Source organism: Aegilops tauschii, chromosome 3 (assembly GCF_002575655.3).
Source record: "Aegilops tauschii subsp. strangulata cultivar AL8/78 chromosome 3, Aet v6.0, whole genome shotgun sequence".
NCBI classification, from domain to species: Eukaryota; Viridiplantae; Streptophyta; class Magnoliopsida; order Poales; family Poaceae; genus Aegilops; species Aegilops tauschii.
Genome location: NC_053037.3, coordinates 290,938,587 through 290,959,375, shown reverse-complemented (window position 1 = coordinate 290,959,375; position 20,789 = coordinate 290,938,587). Strand labels below are relative to the sequence as shown.

At 48.7% G+C, this 20,789-nt stretch overlaps 1 protein-coding gene across 1 annotated transcript; it reads left to right on the top strand.

The window, feature by feature from the left end:
* Window positions 1-5,357: 5,357 nt before the first annotated feature.
* On the top strand, window positions 5,358-7,557 carry LOC109740940 (protein CONSERVED IN THE GREEN LINEAGE AND DIATOMS 27, chloroplastic). The gene is made up of 7 exons (XM_020300006.4): window positions 5,358-5,732; window positions 5,852-6,004; window positions 6,156-6,233; window positions 6,625-6,720; window positions 6,812-6,847; window positions 6,991-7,148; window positions 7,243-7,557. Exons 1-7 carry the CDS (start codon window positions 5,466-5,468, stop codon window positions 7,403-7,405), a joined length of 951 nt encoding a protein of 316 aa, XP_020155595.1. The 5' UTR covers window positions 5,358-5,465; the 3' UTR covers window positions 7,406-7,557.
* Window positions 7,558-20,789: the final 13,232 nt, after the last annotated feature.

Below are 20,789 nucleotides of genomic sequence, written 5' to 3'. Positions count from 1 at the left end.
GGACATGGGTTGTCATTTGATAACGGGATCACATCATTGGGAGAATGATGTGATGGAGAAGACCCATCCGTAGCTTAGCATAATGATTATTCAGTTTTATTGCTATTGTTTTCTTCATGTCAAATACATATTCCTTCAACTATGAGATCATGCAACTTCCGGATACCGGAGGAATGCCTTGTGTGCTATCAAACGTCACAACATAACTGGGTGATTATAAAGATGTTGTACAGGTATCTCTGAAGGTGTTTGTTGAGTTGGCATAGATCGAGATTAGGATTTGTCACTCCGAGTATCGGAGAGGTATCTCTGGGCCCACTCGATAATACACATCATAAGAAGCTTGCAAGCGAACGACTAAGGAGTTAGTCTCGAGGTGATGTATTACAGAATGAGTAAAGAGACTTGCCGGTAACGAGATTAAACTAGGTATGAAGATACCGGCGATCGAATCTCGGGCAAGTAACATACCTATGGACAAAGGGAGTTACGTATGTTGTCATAATGGTTCGACCGATAAGATCTTCGTAGAATATGTAGGAGCCAATACGGGCATCTAGGTTCCGCTATTGGTTATTGGTCGGAGAGGTGTCTCGGTCATGTCTACATAGTTCTCAAACCCGTAGGGTCCGCACGCTTAACGTTCGATGACAATAGAGTATTATATGAGTTATGTGATTTGGTGACTGAACGTTGTTCGGAGTCCCGGATGAGATCGCGGACATGACAAGGAGTCTCGAAATGGTCGAGAGGTAAAGATTGATATATAGGACGAGGGTATTCAGACACGGAAGTGTTTCGGGGGGTACCGGGTACTTATCAGGTCACCGGAAGGGGTTCCGGGCACCCCCGGCAAAAGATATGGGCCTTATGGGCCAAGAGGGGAAACGCACCAGCCACAAGGGGCTGGTGCGCCCCCCCATATGGGCCGGCCTAAGGAGGAGAAGGAAAGGGGAGAAGGGAAAGGTAAGTGTGGGTTGGGATTCCCACTTCCTTCCCTCTCCCCCTCTTTCCTCCCCCCTCCGACAAACATGGCACGAGGGGTCGCGGCCAAGGGCAGGAGCCCAAGTAGGATTTGGACCTACTTGGGGCGCCCCTTGGCCTCTCCCCTCTCCCTCCCACCTATATATATGAGGAGGGAGCCTCCCTAGCACATCCCAGACAATTGTTAGCCGTGTGCGGCGCCCCCCTCCACCATTTACTCCCACGGTCATATCTACGTAGTGCTTAGGTAAAGCCCTGCAAGGATAACTTCACCATCACTCTCACCACACCGTCGTGCTGACGGAACTCATCTACTACCTCGACATCTTGCTGGATGAAGAAGGCAAGGGACGTCACAGAGTTGAACATGTGCAGAACGCGGAGGTGTCATGCGTTCAGTACTTGATCAGTTGAAGCGCGAAGAAGTTCGACTACATCAACCGCGTTGAGAAACGCTTCCGCTTACGGGCTATGAGGGTACGTAGACACACTCTCCCCCTCGCTGCTATGCATCTCCATGGATAGATCATTGCGTGTGCGTAGATTTTTTTTAGTTTCCATGAGACGATTCCCAACAATAATCTCGAAAGTATTCACGTTGATCCAACATGTCTCCCATTATCAACTTGAATGGGGTTTTCTCAGGATTATCAAAGTAGTATTTAATATTTTTCACATAGCGAGCATCGAGGGTTTTAGGAGGTTCCCCATCTCCATGAGTAGCAAGTACAACTAATTTTGTTGGTATTTCGTGTTCCATATCCATAACATAGAGAACAACTTAGAATAGAAAATAAAAACTACTTAAAGGTAAAGCAAACAAGTACACACGAGTATATTCACCCCATGCTATTGCTCCCCGGCAACGGTGCCAGAAAAAAGGTCTTGATAACCCACAAGTATAGGGGGTCGTTTGTAGCCTTTTTCGATAAATAAGAGTGTCGAACCCAACGAAGAGCTAAAGGTAGAACAAATATTCCCTCAAGTTCTATCGACCAGCGATACAACTCTACGCACACTTTAATGTTTGCTTTACCTAGAACAAGAATAAAACTAGAAGTACTTTGCGAGAATAAAACTATGAATAAATTGCAAGATAATAAAAGTAGATAGCTTTTATCACACAAGAAAGTCATTTGTCCCTAGGTGATCGATAACTAGACCGGTGATCATTGTGGAAATTTTATATGAGGGAGAGGCATGAGCTAACATACTTTCTGTACTTGGATCATATCCACTTATGACTGGAACTCTAGCATATAAAACCCAACCATAGCATTAAGTATAAAGTCCTCTTTATCCCATATGCAACAACCCCCTTACTCGGGCATGTGCTTCTGTCACTCACTCCACCCACCATAAGTGAATCATGAACGTATTGCAACACCCTACAACGGGGATCCCTCACGTATGAGCGACACGGAGGGCACCATAGGACATCACCGAAATAAAATACACAACTCAAACCAATCACGATCGTCTGTTATGAAAGCGGGGATCCCTCACGCTTTTCCTCTTGTTTTGGACTCTAATTTGCATGATTTGAGTGAAACTAACCCGGACTGACGATGTTTTCAGCAGAACTACCATGGTGTTGTTTTTGTGTAGAAATAAAAGTTATCGGATTGGAATGAAACTTTGCGAGGATTTTTTACAAAATAAAAGAGAATTACTGGAGCCAAGAACCACCGGAGGGGGGCCCTTGGGTGAGCACAACCCACCAGGGCGGCCCCCCTCCTAGCGCGCCCAGGTGGGTTGTCCCCACTTGGTGGCCCCGCAGACCCTGAATCCAACTCCATAAATACCTACTTTTCTAGAAAAAATAAGGGAGTAAAAATTATCGCGTTTCGCAAGACGGAGCCGCCGCCACCTCCCGTTCTTCATCGGGAGGCCAGATCTAGAGCCCGTTTGGGGCTCCGGAGAGGGATGTCTTCGATCTTCGTCATCACCAACCCTTCTCCATCGCCAATTCCATGATGCTCCCCACCGGGAGTGAGTAATTCCTTCGTAGGCTCGCTGGTCGGTGAGGAGTTGGATGAGATTCATCATGTAATCGAGTTAGTTTTGTTAGGGCTTGATCCCTAGTATCCACTATGTTCTGAGATTGATGTTGATATGACTTTGTGATGCTTAATGCTTGTCACTTCGGGCCTGGGTGCCATGATTTCAGATCTGAACCGTTTATGTTATCAACATTATATCTATGTTCTAGATCCGATCTTGCAAGTTATATTCACCTATTACGTGTTATGATCCGTAAACCCCGGAGTGACAGAAGTTGGGATACTTTCCGGTGATGACCGTAGTTTGAGGAGTTCATGTATTCACTATGTGCTAATGCTTTGTTCCGGTTCTCAATTAAAAGGAGGCCTTAATATCCCTTAGTTTCCAATTGGACCCCGCTGCCACGGGAGGGTAGGACAAAAGATGTCATGCAAGTTCTTTCCATAAGCACGTATGATTATTTACGAAATACATGCCTATATTATATTTATGAACAGGAGCTAGTGCCGCATTGCCCTAGGTTATGACTTTTATATGATGAATATCATCCAACGAATTCGCCGATCCAATGCCTACGAATTTCTTTTATATTGTTTCTGCTAAGTTACTATTGCTATCGTTACTGTTATACTTGCTACAAAATCATTGCTATCATTGTTACTGTTCCTATTGTTGTTGCTACTACAATCAAAACTATCATACTACTTTGCTACTGATCACTTTGCTGCAGATAATTAATCTCCAAGTGTGGTTGAATTGACAACTCAGCTGCTAATACTTGCAAATATTATTTGGCTCCCCTTGTGTCAAATCAATAAATTTGGGTTGAATACTCTACCCTCGAAATTTTTTGCAATCCCCTATACTTGTGGGTTATCACATCATCCCCAGTGATGGTGCTCACCGAGGAACCTCGGTTGCAAAAATCTCGGCGTCAATCGGTTGCAAATTCCCCGTCAACCAGATGAAACTCCTACAGTCGATGCTGATGGTTTCAGCAGGTTTCAGCACTCCAGTGTGCCGCTGCCGTCCTCGCCGTCGACGCTCGCCCCATGAGTTTCTAGGAACGACGACCACCATTCGCACCATGGAAAGGATGTAGCGAAAATCCCGCTGGTCGTAGCAAAAAACGATGATGGTTGCAGCAAAAAATAGCGTCACCGCCATCCCGAGTCGCCGCTCTGCCATGAATGGATGTAGCAAAAAATCCCGCCGGTCGTAGCAAACAACGATAATGGTTGCAACAAAAAATTAGCATCGCCGTCGCCGCGAGTTGCATCACCCGGTGCACCGCCGCTCAGCTTCTGTCATTGCCGCTCTCCATCATCATCTTGTCGTTCCTTGGTTGAAGCTTTTCATAAGACCCGTTGCAGCTATCTCGTAGCCGGTTGCAGCTTTTTCAGTATGCGCGTTGGCCGCCCCACAACTTCCCCGTCTTTGTTTGAAGCTTTTTTAGAAGCAGGTGTTAGCTTCCTTGGACAACAGATATAGCATTTTGCGGTACTATTTGCATCTCCTCCTGCACCATTCACAACCTCCTCTCTTTTTGGTTACAGCAAAAAAAGGACGGTTGTAGCATTTTGTACCACTGGTTGCAGCTCCATCGACTGTGGTTTGTAGCTCACCGTCATCAGTTTAATGGTTCCAGCAAAAAAAAGGACGGTTGTAGCATTTTGTACCACTGGTTGCAGCTCCATCGACTGTCGTTTGTAGCTCACCGTCATCACTTTAATGGTTCCAGCAAAAAAGAAGTTGTTCGTAGCGTTTGTAAAGCTGTTTGCAGCTCTGACAACTGCCGGTTGCAGCTCGTGCGCGGGAAGGCGAGGGTGCGGGCTGAGAGGGGGGAAAGGGAGGGAGGAGGCACTGGTTGTCGACGTCTTCTCCACCCCGACATGGCTCATCCTACGAGCAAGGCCTTGTTCATGCTGGGGTGCTGCGCGTGAGCGTGAAGATGAAGGAACTGAGTGATTGTAGCGTCGCCTAATGCTCGTCGTGAGGTTGAAGAACGGGGAAGGTGGGAAAACGGTTTGTATTGGAAAGGGAAAAGAGGGAAGCCCCGGCAACGCAATCGTAAGGCCTGCGTGCGTCCGGGGTAACGTTTCGGCCGGCGCACCAGATGAAAACGTTTTCCTTGGAAATTATGGGAGGGGGGCAGAATTAGTTTGGAAGGTTTTAAAAAATTTAGTAGGTGTATTATTATTATTATTATTGGAGAACAATGAACAGTGGTCCGCACCTGGCTTGCCGTGCGCCGGCACGAGCAGGCAGCGTGCCACGGCGCATCCCACCACGTGTGTAGGCAGAGTGTCCAGACCTGGCCGTCGCGACCACTCTACTGCCTCAGCCACAAAAAAGTGAAAAACTGCAACCAAAAAGAAAAACCTGGGCCACGTAAAAGGTTCACGGCTATACATGGTGCCCTCTCGCTCCCCGAGTTCAGTACGGTGGGCTAGAAGATAATAGGCGCGAGTTTTTCCATGTTGCTCCGCCTGAAGATTACCACCGTCCAGCCTGTGGCGCTGCTTCTTGGGCATGACCATGGCGCGACAGCATCCCCGCGGCGGCTCGCCGGAGCCCTTCCGCAGGGCGGTGGAGCGTCCACGAGGGCAAAGAGGCTGAGGAGCGTGGCGGTGGCGATGGCGCTCAAGGAGGAGGAGCCGGAGAGCAGCCGAAGCCGCTTCGCCGGGGGCGGTCCGAGCTGGGACCCCAGGATGGAGATCGGAGTCCCATACGAGCAAAGGCCGGTATGATTTAGCGTCTCACACAAAAGAAATTAGACACTTGGGGCATGCACCTAGCTTGTAGTCTGAATGAAAGATGATTGGCTCCTCATTTTGCTGGTTAATTTGGATGATTGGCTCAGGTTAACGAGTACTCCGCTCTCAAGGAGAGCACCTTGTACTCGTGGGCAGAGCTGAGTCCGGGCTCTTTCTTCATGCGCCTAGGCAGCCTGTGCCTGGTCACATTTACAGTTCTGGCGGCCCCAATCTCAGCCGCAAGTTTCAGTCCCGGAAAGGTACGGCCGTTCGTTATGGTTCTATTTTTTCAGTTTAATGAGCAGCGGAAATTGTGCTAGTATGTTGTTCCTCACAGTGTAACAAATACATGATGTGTGTCCTCTTTTGTTTGACCAATTTCTCCATGATATGTATGTCAACGCTATGCAGGATCCACTCAAGTTCGTGCTAGCTGCTGGGATTGGGACCCTGCTCCTGGTGTCTCTTGTGGTTCTCAGGATCTACCTGGTAAGTTTGGCAAACGTCGGCCGTATTTGAGAAAGGGAAAACTTTGTTTTTGCCTACTTTGCTTATGTCACTTTAGAATTTGACATTTTATTTTTGCCAGTTTTAGCTTTTGACAATATATCACTTTTGCCATTCCGTGGCAAAGCAAAATTTTTAGAGTGGCAATTTTGATACATTGTCAAAAGCTAAGAGTGGCAAAAATAAAATGAAAATTTATCGTTTTTGCTACTGAATGGCATTTGTGATGTATTGTCAAAACTTAAGAGTGGTACAAGTGAGATGTTAAATTCTAGAGTGACATAAGTAAAATTGGCAAAAGCTAGAGTGACAAAAACAAAGTTTTCCTTTTGAAAAAACTGTGCTAGTATAACAATACCTGCTAGTGCTGCAGGGTTGGAGCTACGTTGGTGACAGGCTATTGTCGGCAGTCGTGCCGTATGAAGAAACCGGGTGGTACGATGGCCAAATGTGGGTCAAGCCAGCAGAGGTATGTATTATCATCCAAGCTTGCTTCTTCAGCTTAAGCACAGCCATGCAATTCAGACTGCCGTTAAACGTCTATTTCCTTCCTGATGCAGGTGCTGGCTCGCGACAGGTTATTGGGATCTTACAAGGTACTGTAACTTGTAGTTTGTCTTCTTCTTATCATTACATATGCTTCTTTCTTTTGGCGGGAAAACATATATGATCGTTGACGCTTATATAACTATAAAAATGGATTTTCACATTTTATCTCGGTGACCGACGGATTCTTCAGGTAAAGCCGGTGATCAACCTGCTCAAACAGACACTGGTGGGCACCGGTGCGCTGCTCGTCGGGGCGGTGGCACTCTTCGCCTTCGCCGCCCCCGTCGAGGAATTCGTCCACTCCTTCAATGGAGCCCCCACTGCCGCCTCCTCTAAGCCGATGATGAGGTGAGTGAGTCAACTCAATGCTGCTACCCAGCTTTCACAATAGACTGTAAGCCATTGTTGCAAGCGGAATTGACTAGGGCGTGCCTGCGTGCAGGAGAGAGGACCTGCTGAAGCTGCCTGCCGAGGTGAGGCAAGACGACGACCTCGCTGCGGCTGCTGCGGAGGCCGCCAATGGACGCCCGGTTTACTGCAGGGACCGCTACTACCGGGCGCTCGCCGGCGGTCAGTACTGCACCTCAGACGACCTGCTCAACTGATGATAACAAATAGTAATAGTAGATACGTATTCTGGTATATGCAGTTTGCCACATTGATATAATAATAAGCACAAGTTAAGCAAATGTATCTTATCGGAATGAAATTTTGGGAAGAACGATGTTGTTGATTCTGTAATAGATTTCTTCATACACTGGCTGCCCCATTGTAAACTTAAAGCATCTTCCCCTAAGACTTAACATTTTAAACCACCTCCTACAAATTAACACTAATTTTGAAAAGCTAATGTAGAAATTAACCCAGTTGTAGTCTAAGGTCACCAAAGTTTAGAGTCCTAGATAGTTTTCTCACCAAGTTTATTGAAATATGTTTACGAAAGTGGAAATACTAACGCCCACACGTGTGGGCGTTTGCATCTCGCCCACACGCATGGATCAATGTCCGTTTGTGTATGCACGAATCTTGGCATGTTTTGCCAGATTTTTTATGCCACGTAGGATTGGGCTGGTGTGTGGGCATTCATCCGGTCGCCCACACGCTCGTTTGACCACGCGGAGGGGCTGGTGTGTGGGCGTTTAGCAGTTCGCCCACACGTCAGTTTTCACGCACACGGAGGGGCTGGTGCGTGGGCGTTTAGCAGCTCGCCCACACGCCCGTCTCCTCTCCCACAACTGCCCTAGCGTGCTTGTAAGCAGATGGCAACTCTCTCTTTATCCGAATATGTATTTTGCCATGCCTTTTTTGTAGTGCTACATGGCAACTGTCTAGTGTTAGTAGTGGGAACTTCTAAAGTTTTCAAATCATGGCAACTGTAGTAGACCAGACCATACATGGCAACAGCTGCAGCTGTCAAAAATGGCATCTGGCACTTGACCTGAGATGGCAACTACAGTTGAGCAACCATGACAACTGTAGTTATCAGACATGGCAACTGTAGTTCAGCAACATGGCTGTTGCGATTAAACGAACATGGAAAAGGGTCCGGACCATGGCAACTGCGGGGACGCGTGGTGACTGTCACGCAAAGCATCCTGGACCGTGAGTACGGACGTGTGGGCGCTATCTACTTTGCGCACACGTAGGCGTGTGAGAAGGACCACGAGGCAAAAGACCAAACGTGTGGGGTTACTTGTTTTGCCCACATATAAATATGTGGGCTGGTTCTTTAGATACCACACAGACGTGTGGCCAGATCTCTTAACGCCTACACGTGTGGGCGTTATCGGGACCCCTACGAAAGTGATCGTGTGAGAGTTGTAAACCGTATCCTACTCCGGTGGTTGTACCGCATACGGGGTTGCATCGTGTTGGTTGCCAAGTCGTCAACGCGTTGGACGTGGCAATGTATGCTGCTCGTAAGGGTAGTAGTTAGTACCGTAATGCATAATATTGTAGATCACTCCCTTCGTCCTATAATATAAAAACGTTTTTTACATTACACTAGTGTAAAGAACGTTTTTATATTATGGGACGGAGGGAGGAGCATTTTAGATAACCTTACTTATTTTCGTGTAAGACAGATATAGCAGTACTCGATCGGCCGATCTGTCCAGCGGCCGAGCGTTCTCCGCTCCCTAGTCTAGCTCCGCTCCTATATCGTCGGCGGCCACTCCGGCCACTGTCGACCACCTCCCCTTCGTGCTGGCCGCCACTTCGGCGCCGTCGCCCACCTCACCATGGCTTCCCCCTCCCCCTCCTCGTCTCCGGCCGCAGGCGGCCGACCCTGCGAGTGCCACTGGCTGGAGTCCAGCCCGTCCTCGGCGGAGTCCGGCCGCGTGCCACGGTCCTACCGTCTCGCCCTTTGTTCGTCGCCAGGGGCCCTGGCTCCACCCGTCCCCTCCCCCCATCGTGCTCCCCAGCCCTCGCCGTTGCCGCTTTTTCGGTCACATTGCGAGGTTCTACACCGCCCCGCGCCCGTCTTCCCCGAGCGACGTGCTGGCGGCTAAGCGTACGCGCCCATCATCCCCGCACTCCGTTGGCTCCTCGGCTTCGAGCGTAGCGGGCCCATCCCCACCCGCGTCCTCCGGGCCTGGGATGAGCCTGCCCTCGACATCCATCGCCACCACCACCACCTCCTCCACCGCGGTCACCCCTTCGCCACCTGCTTCGGCTACTCCCTCGCCCCCCGTTTCCACGGGCACCTGTACGCAGGCCGCAAACTGGCATTGTCGGGCGACCCCGCCCCGCGGCCGGCTGGAGCCGTCTGCTACCTGCCGCGGTCTGCACGCTTGGATGCGGCCGAGCGCGCCTTGGACCTCGCCTTGGTGGCAATCGTCGCCGGGAACCGCTCCGGCATCTCCGCCGCTGATGTCACGCGAGAGCTGAGCGAGCGCTTCCTACTCGAGCATGCGGACTTCTGCGTCCACCGTCGCCGTGACGAGGAGTTCCTCATTCGTTTCCGGGATGCCGCCGACCGCGCCCGTGTCGCTGCAAGACCGGTTCGTGCTGCCAGGTTCCGGCTGATTCTGCATCCATGGAGTCGTCTAGCCGAGGCCGAGCATGTCTCACTTCGCATCTCTGTCGACATTGAGATCACCGGTATTCCGGACCATGGCTGGGACATCTCCTCCGCCGTGCAGCTGCTCGCCCCCTTTGCCTCTTCGACCGGCTGGCTCCTGCGACGTTGAACGACATCGACATGTCTGTCTTCCGGCTGTCCGCCTGGACCACCAACCCCGACGCAATCATGCGTACGTCCGAGCTCCTGTTCGCCGAGCCTGACAAACTCGCCGACGCGAACCCCGACCAAGTCGACCGCTTTGCCGTCTCGATGCTGCTTTTTCCAGTATCCATCCATGTGCGGCACGCCAACGACTTCCGCTTCCCTGCCGCGCCCCCTCCGCCTCCGCCTGCGAGGCAGGATGGTGATGCCAACCGCGCACCCTCACCACCCCTCCCGGAGGTTGGCCTTGTCGGCATGACTTCCCGCCGCCCGCCGCCCTTGTGGCTCCTCCGGCCAGGGCTCAGCCCGGCAGCATCAGCACCAGCGTGCTAGACTGCCACCGTATCGTGGCTGACAAGGCGTCCTGGGACCCCATCTTGCCGTTGGCAGCGTCGACCATGGGCCCCCAGTTCGTCAAAGGCTGCCGGGTCTATCTGCTGACATGGGCGCCGCTACGAGCCAAATCCCCGACGCGCCCCCAGTTCAAACGCAGGTTGCGACCACCCTGGCCATCTGCGGCCCACCAGCTGTCAATCCCATCCCACCCTTCAACTGCGCAGCGAGCCCCATCCCTCATTCCTTGTGCCTAACCGCCTCGGATCCTTCCACCACCAACCAGGCCCCCTTGCCTGTGGTCCCACCCACGTCTCCCGCGCCCGCCACAGCCAGCGAAGGCACGCCCACTATCACCTGGCTCCAGCCAACCACCTGTCACGGCCACCGTGGTGTCGTCACAAAGCCAACCAACGGCACCCCACCTCCCATGGCGGGCCCTGATTCTGCGTTGCTTCCTGATCCCCAACCTGATCCTGTCACCAGCTCCGATCCCGAGGCGCACCCTGCTGGCATGTTTGCAGACTCCACCCCCGTGGCATTTCTAGCGGGACCCTTGCCCCCGCCCACGAGATGCACGCCTCTTGCTGCAACACCGGTGCATGCCGTGGGCCTTTGCGCTACCGCTGATTGCGCGCCTGCGCCTCCCCTCGATGCCATATAGATGGCCGCGCAGCTACCAACCTACACGTTAAATGGCCAGGCATCCTGCCCCTTCCCTGGCCATGTCTTGAGCTTCATCGACTCGATTAGGACGCGCTCCACTCCCCTTCTCGACACGCCCTCTATGCGCCGCAAGCAGGGCGAAGTGTCGCCCAACTTTATGCCGCGTCGTAGCGGGCGGCTGGCCAAGGCTGACCGTGGCTTGGATTTAGAGACCAAGGCTTAGTGCATTCTCCTTCGCTGCCTCGGGCTACTCGGCGAAGACGAGCCCATCTCGGATGAGGCACTCGAGCGCTACAACAAACTCTTTGCCAGACCTCTTGTCGAAGACATTGTTCTCGCGTTCGCCGACTTCTTTGGCTGGACCACCCCCTGGACTTCTTGACGGCACAACTCCCGCTGCTCCTCGCTTGGTCGAGGTCTGATGCGTCCGCGCATTCACGTCATCCCGGCCACACCAACCTTACTATGGATTAAAGCCTCATGATAGTTTTCTGGAACGTGCAAGGGCTCAACAGCCGTGCCAAGCGCACCACCGTCCGCTCGGTCATTTCATCCGCCAATCCTTGTATCGGTTGTCTTTCTGAAACTAAGTTGAATTCTCTCGTTGTCGACTCCGATTGAGACCTTTGGTCCTCCGTTTGCGGACTACTTCTTCCTGCCCGCGGCGGGAACGCGTGGAGGTATATTACTGGCTTGACGTAGTGATTGTGTATCCTTAGCCAACCCTATCATCGGAACATTCCACGTCTCCACCACCGTATCCCTGGGCACTAGCGCTACTCCCTGGAGGCTCACAGGGGTATACGGGCTGCAAGGCGTGGATGAAAAACTGGCCTTCATGGCCGAGCTCCACGACCTGCGCGACATCATCGCCAGCCCTTGGCTGCTCGGCGGCGACTTCAACATGATGACCTCCTGCGCACCATGGGTCGATTTCGGCGGTTCATCGCGGATCATGCCCTTCGCGATATTTATCTTCACGGGAGGAGATACACAACGAGCAACGCAACCCCACACTGGTGCGGGACGATCGAGTGCTCTGCACACCCTCGTGGGAGACAACTAATCCTCATCATCTGCTACAGTGCATGTCCACGGCCACCTCCGACCACTGCCCCTTGCTGGTCGACTGCGCACCTGGCGGCACGGGTAAACACCGCTTCCATTTCAAGCGGTTTTGGCCCAATTTGAACGGCTTCCACGACACGGTGCATGAGGCCTGGAATTCAATGCCCTCGGACCCCGACCCATTCCGGCGCATCTATGGCAGGCTCAAGGCCATTGCTCGCCGCCTCCAGAGCTGGGGCGTGCGCACCACCGGCAACATCTCCCAGCAGCTTCAGATTTGCCGCGAGATCATCTACCGTCTCGACGCTACGTAAGATTCTCGACCTTTATCACCGGCGGAGGATTGGCTTCGCCGCGAGCTCAAGACCGCATACCTTGGTCTGGCCTCCCTCGAGCGCTCTATTCTCCGACAACACGTGCGCCTCAGCTGGCTTCGCGAGGGCGACACCAATGTTGCGTTCCTCAAGATCCACGCTACCCACCGTGCGCAGAAGAATCACATGGCCAGCATCCGAGTGGGCTCGCAGCTTATAACTGATGAAGCAGCCATGGCAAAAGCAGTGTTTGAGCACTTCAGCTCAATCCTGGGCTCCACCGCTCCTAGGGACCACTCCATCGATCTTGATGGCATCGACCCTCGCCACTTCGATCTCACGGACTTGGAGCTGTTGGGGAACGTAGTAATTTCAAAAAAATTCCTACACACACGCAAGATCATGGTGATGCATAGCAACGAGAGGGGAGAGTGTAGTCCGCGTACCCTCGTAGACCGTAAGCAGAAGCGTTATGACAACGCGGTTGATGTAGTCGTACGTCTTCACGATCCGACCGATCCTAGTACCGAAAGTACGGCACCTCCGCGATATGCACACGTTCGGCTCGATGACGTCCCTCGTACTCTTGATCCAGTTGAGGCCGAGAGAGAGTTCCGTCAGCACGACGGCGTGGCGACGGTGATGATGAAGTTACCGGCGCAGGGTTTCGCCTAAACACTACGACGATATGACCGAGGTGTGTAACTGTGGAGGGGGGCACCGCACACGGCTAAGAGATTGTCTGTACTCCTTTGGGGTGTCCCGTGCCCACATATATAAAGGAGGGAGGAGGAGGAGGCCGGCCCTAGAGGGGGCGCGCCAAGTGTGGGGAGTCCTACTAGGACTCCCTAGTCCTAGTAGGATTCCCCTTTTCCTTTCCGGAGTAGGAGAGAAGAAAGAGGGAAAGAGAGAGGGAGTAGGAAAGGGCAAGGGGGGGGGGCGCCGCCCCCTTTCCCCTAGTCCAATTCGGACCCATCGGGGGCGCGCGCCTCCTTCCCTTTGGCCTGCGTCCTCTATTCCCGTATGGCCCAATAAGGCCCAATACTTCTCCCGGCGAATTCCCGTAACTCTCCGGTACTCCGAAAAATACCCGAATCACTCGGAACCTTTCCGATGTCCGAATATAGCCTTCCAATATATCGATCTTTACCTCTCGACCATTTCGAGACTCCTCGTCATGTCCCCAATCTCATCCGGGACTCCGAACAAACTTCGGTCATCAAATCACATAACTCATAATACAAATCGTCATCGAACGTTAAGCGTGCGGACCCTACAGGTTCGAGAACTATGTAGACATGACCGAGACACATCTCCGGTCAATAACCAATAGCGGAACCTGGATGCTCATATTGGCTCCTACATATTCTACGAAGATCTTTATTGGTCAAACCGTATAACAACATATGTTGTTCCCTTTGTCATCGGTATGTTACTTGCCCGAGATTCGATCGTCGGTATCCTCATACCTAGTTCAATCTCGTTCCCGGCAAGTCTCTTTACTTGTTCCGTAATACATCATCCCGCAACTAACTCATTAGTCACAATGCTTGCAAGGCTTATAGTCATGTGCATTACCGAGAGGGCACAGAGATACCTCTCCGATACACGGAGTGACAAATCCTAATCTCGATCTACGCCAACTCAACAAATACCATCGGAGACACCTGTAGAGCATCTTTATAATCACCCAGTTACGTTGTGACGTTTGATAGCACACAAGGTGTTCCTCTGGTATTCGGGAGTTGCATAATCGCATAGTCTGAGAAACATGTATAAGTCATGAAGAAAGCAGTAGCAATGAAACTGTAACGATCACAATGCTAAGCTAACGAATGGGTCTTGTCCATCACATCATTCTCCTAATGATGTGATCCTGTTCATCAAATGACAACACATGTATATGGTTAGGAAACATAACCATCTTTCATAAACGAGCTAGTCAAGTAGAGGCATACTAGGGGCACTTTGTTTTGTCTATGTATTCACACATGTACTAAGTTTCCAGTTAATATAATTCTAGCATGTATAATAAACATTTATCATGAAATAAGGAAATAAATAATAAATAATAACTTTATTATTGCCTCTAGGGCATATTTCCTTCAGTCTCCCACTTGCACTAGAGTCAATAATCTAGTTCACATCGCCATGTGATTTAACACCAATAGTTCACATCACCATGTGATTAACACCCATAGTTCACATGGCCATGTGACCAACACTCAAAGGGTTTACTAGAGTTAGTAATCTTAGTTCACATCGCCATGTGATTAACACCCAAAGAGTACTAAGGTGTGATCATGTTTTTCTTGTGAGAGAAGTTTAGTCAACGGGTTTGCCATATTCTGATCCGTATGTGTTTTGCAAATTTCTATGTCAACAATGCTCTGCACGGAGCTACTCTAGCTAATTGCTCCCACTTGCAATATGTATCCAGATTGAGACTTAGAGTCATCTGGATCAGTGTCAAAACTTGCATCGACGTAACCCTTTACGACGAACCTTTTGTCACCTCCATAATCGAGAAACATGTCCTTATTCCACTAAGGATAATTTTGACCGATGTCCAATGATCCACTCCTGGATCACTATTGTACCCTCTTGCCAAACTCATGGTGAGGTACACAATAGGTCTGGTACACAGCATAGCATACTTTATAGAACCTATGACAGAGGCATAGGGAATGACTTTTCATTCTCTTTCTATTGTTTGCCGTGGTCAGGTTTTGAGTCTTTACTCAACTTCACACCTTGCAACACAGGCAAGAACTCTTTCTTTGACTGTTCTAATTTTCAAATACTTCAAAAAACTTGTCAATGTATGTACTCATTGAAAAATTTTATCATGCGTCTTGATCTATCTCTATACATCTTGATGCTCAATATGTAAGCAGCTTCACCGAGGTCTTTCTTTGAAAAACTCCTTTCAAACACTCCTTTATGCTTTCCAGAAAATTCTACATCATTTTCGATCAACAATATGTCATTCACATATACTTATCAGAAAGGTTGTAGTGCTCCCACTCACTTTCTTGTAAATACAGACTTCATCGCAAATCCGTATAAAACTATATGCTTTGATCAACTTATCAAAGCGTATATTCCAACTCCGAGATGCTTGCACCAGTCCATTGATGGATAGCTGGAGCTTGCATATTTTTGTTAGCGCCTTTAGGATTGACAAAACCTTCTGGTTGTATCATATACAACTCTTCTTTAAGAAATCCATTAAGGAATGCAGTTTTGACATCCATTTGCCAGATTTCATAAAATGCGGCAATTGCTAACATGATTCGGACAGACTTAAGCATCGCTACGAGTGAGAAAAACTCATCGTAGTCAACACCTTGAACTTGTCGAAAACCTTTCGCGACAAGTCGAGCTTTGTAGATAGTAACACTACCATCAACGTCCGTCTTCCTCTTGAATATCCATTTATTCTCAATGGCTTGCCGATCAATGGGAAATTCCACCAAAGTCCATACTTTGTTTTCATACATGGATCCTATCTCAGATTCATGGCCTCAAGCCATTTCGCGGAATCTGGGCTCATCATCGCTTCCTCATAGTTTGTAGGTTCGTCATGGTCATGTAACATGAACTCCAGAATAGGATTACCGTACCACTCTGGTGCGGAACGTACTCTGGTTGACCTACGAGGTTAGGTAGTAACTTGATCCGAAGCTTCATGATCATCATCATTAACTTCCTCACTAATTGGTGTAAGCATTACTTGAACTGATTTCAGTGAAGAAATACTTTCCAATTCGGGAGAAGGTACAATTACCTCATCAAGTTCTACTTTCCTCCCACTCACTTCTTTTGAGAGAAACTCTTTCTCTAGAAAGGATCCATTCTTAGCAACGAATATCTTGCCTTCAGATCTGTGATAGAAGGTGTACCCAAGAGTTTCCTTTGGGTATCCTATGAAGACGCATTTCTCCGATTTGGGTTCGAGCTTATCAGTTTGAAACTTTTTTCACATAAGCATCGCAACCCCAAACTTTAAGAAACGACAGCTTAGGTTTCTTGCCAAACCATAGTTCATACGGTGTCATCTCAACGGATTTAGATGGTGCCCTATTTAACGTGAATGTAGCTGTCTCTAATGCATAACCCCAAAAACGATAGTGGTAAATCGGTAAGAGACATCATAGGTTGCACTATATCCAATAAAGTACGGTTATGACGTTCGGACACACCATTACGCTGTGGTGTTCTGGGTGGCATGAGTTGCGAAACTATTCCGCATTGTTTCAAATGAAGACCAAACTCGTAACTCAAATATTCTCCTCCACGATCAGATCTTAGAAACTTTATTTTCTTGTTACGATGATTTTCCACTTCACTCTGAAATTCTTTGAACTTTTCAAATGTTTCAGACTTATGTTTCACCAAGTAGATATACCCATATCTGCTCAAATCATCTCTGAAGGTCAGAAAATAACGATACCCGCCGCGAGCCTCAACACTCATCGGACTGCATACATCAGTATGTATTATTTCCAACAAGTCTGTTGCTCGCTCCATTGTTCCGGAGAACGGAGTCTTAGTCATCTTGCCCATGAGGCATGGTTCGCAAGCATTAACTGATTCATAATCAAGTGATTCCAAAAGCCCATCGGCATGAATTTTCTTCATGCGCTTTACACCAATATGACATAAATGGCAGTGCCACAAATAAGTTACACTATCATTATTAACTTTGCATCTTTTGGCTTCAATATTATGAATATGTGTATCACTACGATCGAGATTCAATAAACCATTCACCTTGGGTGTATGACCACAGAAGGTTTTATTCACATAAACAGAATAACAATTATTCTTTGACTTAAATGAATAACCGTATTGCTATAAACATGATCCAATCATATTATGCTCAACGCAAACACCAAGTAACATTTATTTTAGGTTCAACACTAATCCCGAAGGTAAAGGGAGTGTGCGATGGTGATCTTATCAACCTTGGAATCACTTCCAACACACATCATCACCTCGCCCTTAACTAGTCTCTGTTTATTTTGCAACTCCCGTTTCGAGTTACTACTCTTAGCAACTGAACCGGTATCAAATACCGAGGGGTTGCTATAAACACTAGTAAAGTACACATCAATAACATGTATATCCAATATACCTTTGTTTACTTCGCCATCCTTCTTATCCGCCAAGTATCTAAGGCAGTTCCACTTCCAGTGACCATTTCCTTTGCAGTAGAAGCACTCAGTTTCAGGCTTGGGTCTAGCTTTGGGCTTCTTCATGGAAGTGACAACTTGCTTGTCATTCTTATTGAAGTTCCCTTTCTATCCCTTTGCCCTTTTCTTAAAACTAGTGGTCTTGTTAACCATCAACATTTGATGCTCTTTCTTGATTTCTACCTTCGCCAATTTCAGCATCTCGAAGAGCTCGGGAATTACTTTTGTCATCCCTTGCATATTATAGTTCATCATGAAGTTATTAACTTGGTGATAGTGACTAGAGAACTTTGTCAATTACTATCTTATCTGGAAGATTAACTCCCACTTGATTCAAGCAATTGTAGTACCCAGACAATCTGAGCACATGCTCACTGGTTGAGCTAGTCTCCTCCATCTTGAAGGCAAAGTACTATCAGAGGTCTCATACCTCTCGACACAGGCATGAGTATGAAATACCAATTTCAACTCTTGGAACATCTCATATGCTCCATGTCGTTCAAAACATTTTTGAAGTCCCGGTTCTAAGTCGTAAAGCATGGTGCACTAAACTATCAAGTAGTCATCATACTGATCATTATCAAACGTTCATAACGTCTGCATCTGCTCCTGCAATAGGTCTGTCACCTCGCGGTGCATCAAGGACATAATACTTCTGTGCAGCAATGAGGATAATCCTCAGATCACGGAGCTAGTCTGCATCATTGCTACTAACATTTTTGAACTTATTTTTCTCTAGGAACATATAAAAAACGGGAAACTACATCGCGAGCTATTGATCTACAACATAGATATGCAAATACTATCAGGACTAAGTTCATGATAAATTAAATTTCAATTAATCATATTACTTAAGAACTCCCACTTAGATAGACATCCCTCTAGTAATCTAAATGATCATGTGATCCAAATCAACTAAATCATGTCTGATCATCACGTGAGATGGAGTAGTTTTGAATGATGAACATCACTATGTTGATCATATCTACTATATGATTCATGCTCGACCTTTCGATCTCCAGTGTTCCGAGGCCATATCTGCATATGCTAGGCTCGTCAAGTTTAATCCGAGTATTCCGCGTCTGCAAAACTGGCTTGCACCCGTTGTATGTGAACGTAGAGCTTATCACACCCGAACATCACGTGGTGTGTCGGCACGACGAACTGTCGCAACGGTGCATACTCAGGGAGAACACTTGTATCTTGAAATTTAGTGAGAGATCATCTTATAACGCTACTGTCGAACTAAGTAAAATAAGATGCATAAAGGATAAACATCACATGCAATCAATATAAGTGATATGATATGGCCATCATCATCTTGTGCCTTTGATCTCCATCTCCAGAGCACCGTCGTGATCACCATCGTCACCGGCGCGACACCTTGATCTCCATCGTAGCATCGTTGTCATCTCACCAACTATTGCTTCTACGACTATCACTACCACTTAGTGATAAAGTAAAGCAATTACATGGCGATTGCATTTCATACAATAAAGTGACAACCATATGGCTCCTGCCAGTTGCCGATAACTCCGTTACAAAACATGATCATCTCATACAATAAAATTTAGCATAATGTCTTGACCATATCACATCACAACATGCTCTGCAAAAACAAGTTAGACGTCCTCTACTTTGTTGTTGCAAGTTTTACGTGGCTGCTACGGGCTGAGCAAGAACCGTTCTTACCTACGCATCAAAACCACAACGATTTTTCGTCAAGTATGTGCTGTTTTAACCTTCAACAAGGACCGGGCGTAGCCGCACTCGATTCAACTAAAGTTGGAGAAACTGACACCCGCCAGCCACCTGTGTGCGAAGCACGTCGGAAGAACCAGTCTCGCGTAAGCGTACCCATAATGTCGATCCGGGCCGCTTCATCCAACAATACCGCCGAATCAAAGTATGACATGCTGGTAAGCAGTATGACTATTATCGCCCACAACTCACTTGTGTTCTACTCGTGCATATAACATCTACGCGTAAACCTGGCTCGGATGCCACTGTTGGGGAACGTAGTAATTTAAAAAAAAAATCCTAAGGACACGCAAGATCATGGTGATGCATAGCAACGAGAGGGGAGAGTGTAGTCCACATACCCTCGTAGACCGTAAGCGGAAGTGTTATGACAACGCGGTTGATGTAGTCGTACGTCTTCACGATCCGACCGATCCTAGTACCGAAAGTACGGCACCTCCGCGATCTGCACACGTTCGGCTCGATGATGTCCCTTGTACTGTTGATCCAGTTGAGGCCGAGGGAGAGTTCCGTTAGCACGACGGCGTGGCGACGGTGATGATGAAGTTACCGGCGCAGGGCTTCGCCTAAGCACTACGACGATATGACCGAGGTGTGTAACTGTGGAGGGGGGCACCGCACACGGCTAAGAGATTGTTTGTACTCCATTGGGGTGTTCCCTGCCCACGTATATAAAGGAGGGAGGAGGAGGAGGCCAGCCCTAGAGGGGGCGCGCCAAGTGTGGGGAGTCCTACGAGGACTCCCAAGTCCTAGTAGGATTCCCCTTTTCCTTTCCGGAGTAGGAGAGAAGAAAGAGGGAAAGAGAGAGGGAGTAGGAAAGGGCAAGGGGGGGCGCCGCCCCCTTTCCCCTAGTCCAAGTTGGACCCATGGGGGTGGGGCGCCTCCTTCCCTTTGGCCTGCCTCCTCTATTCCCGTATGGCCCAATAAGGCCCAATACTTCTCCCGGCGAATTCCCGTAACCCTGCGGTACTCCGAAAAATACCCGAATCACTCGGAACCTTTCCGATGTCCGAATATAGCCTTCCAATATATCGATCTTTACCTCTCGACCATTTCGAGACTCCTCGTCATGTCCCCGGTCTCATCCGGGACTCCGAACAAACTACGGTCATCAAATCACATAACTCATAATACAAATCGTCATCGAACGTTAAGCGTGCGGACCCTACAGGTTCGAGAACTATGTAGACATGACCGAGACACATCTCCGGTCAATAACCAATAGCGGAACCTGGATGCTCATATTGGCTCCTACATATTCTACGAAGATCTTTATTGGTCAAACCGTATAACAACATATGTTGTTCCCTTTGTCATCGGTATGTTACTTGCCCGAGATTCGATCGTCGGTATCCTCATACCTAGTTCAATCTCGTTACCGGCAAGTCTCTTTAATCGTTCCGTAATACATCATCCCGCAACT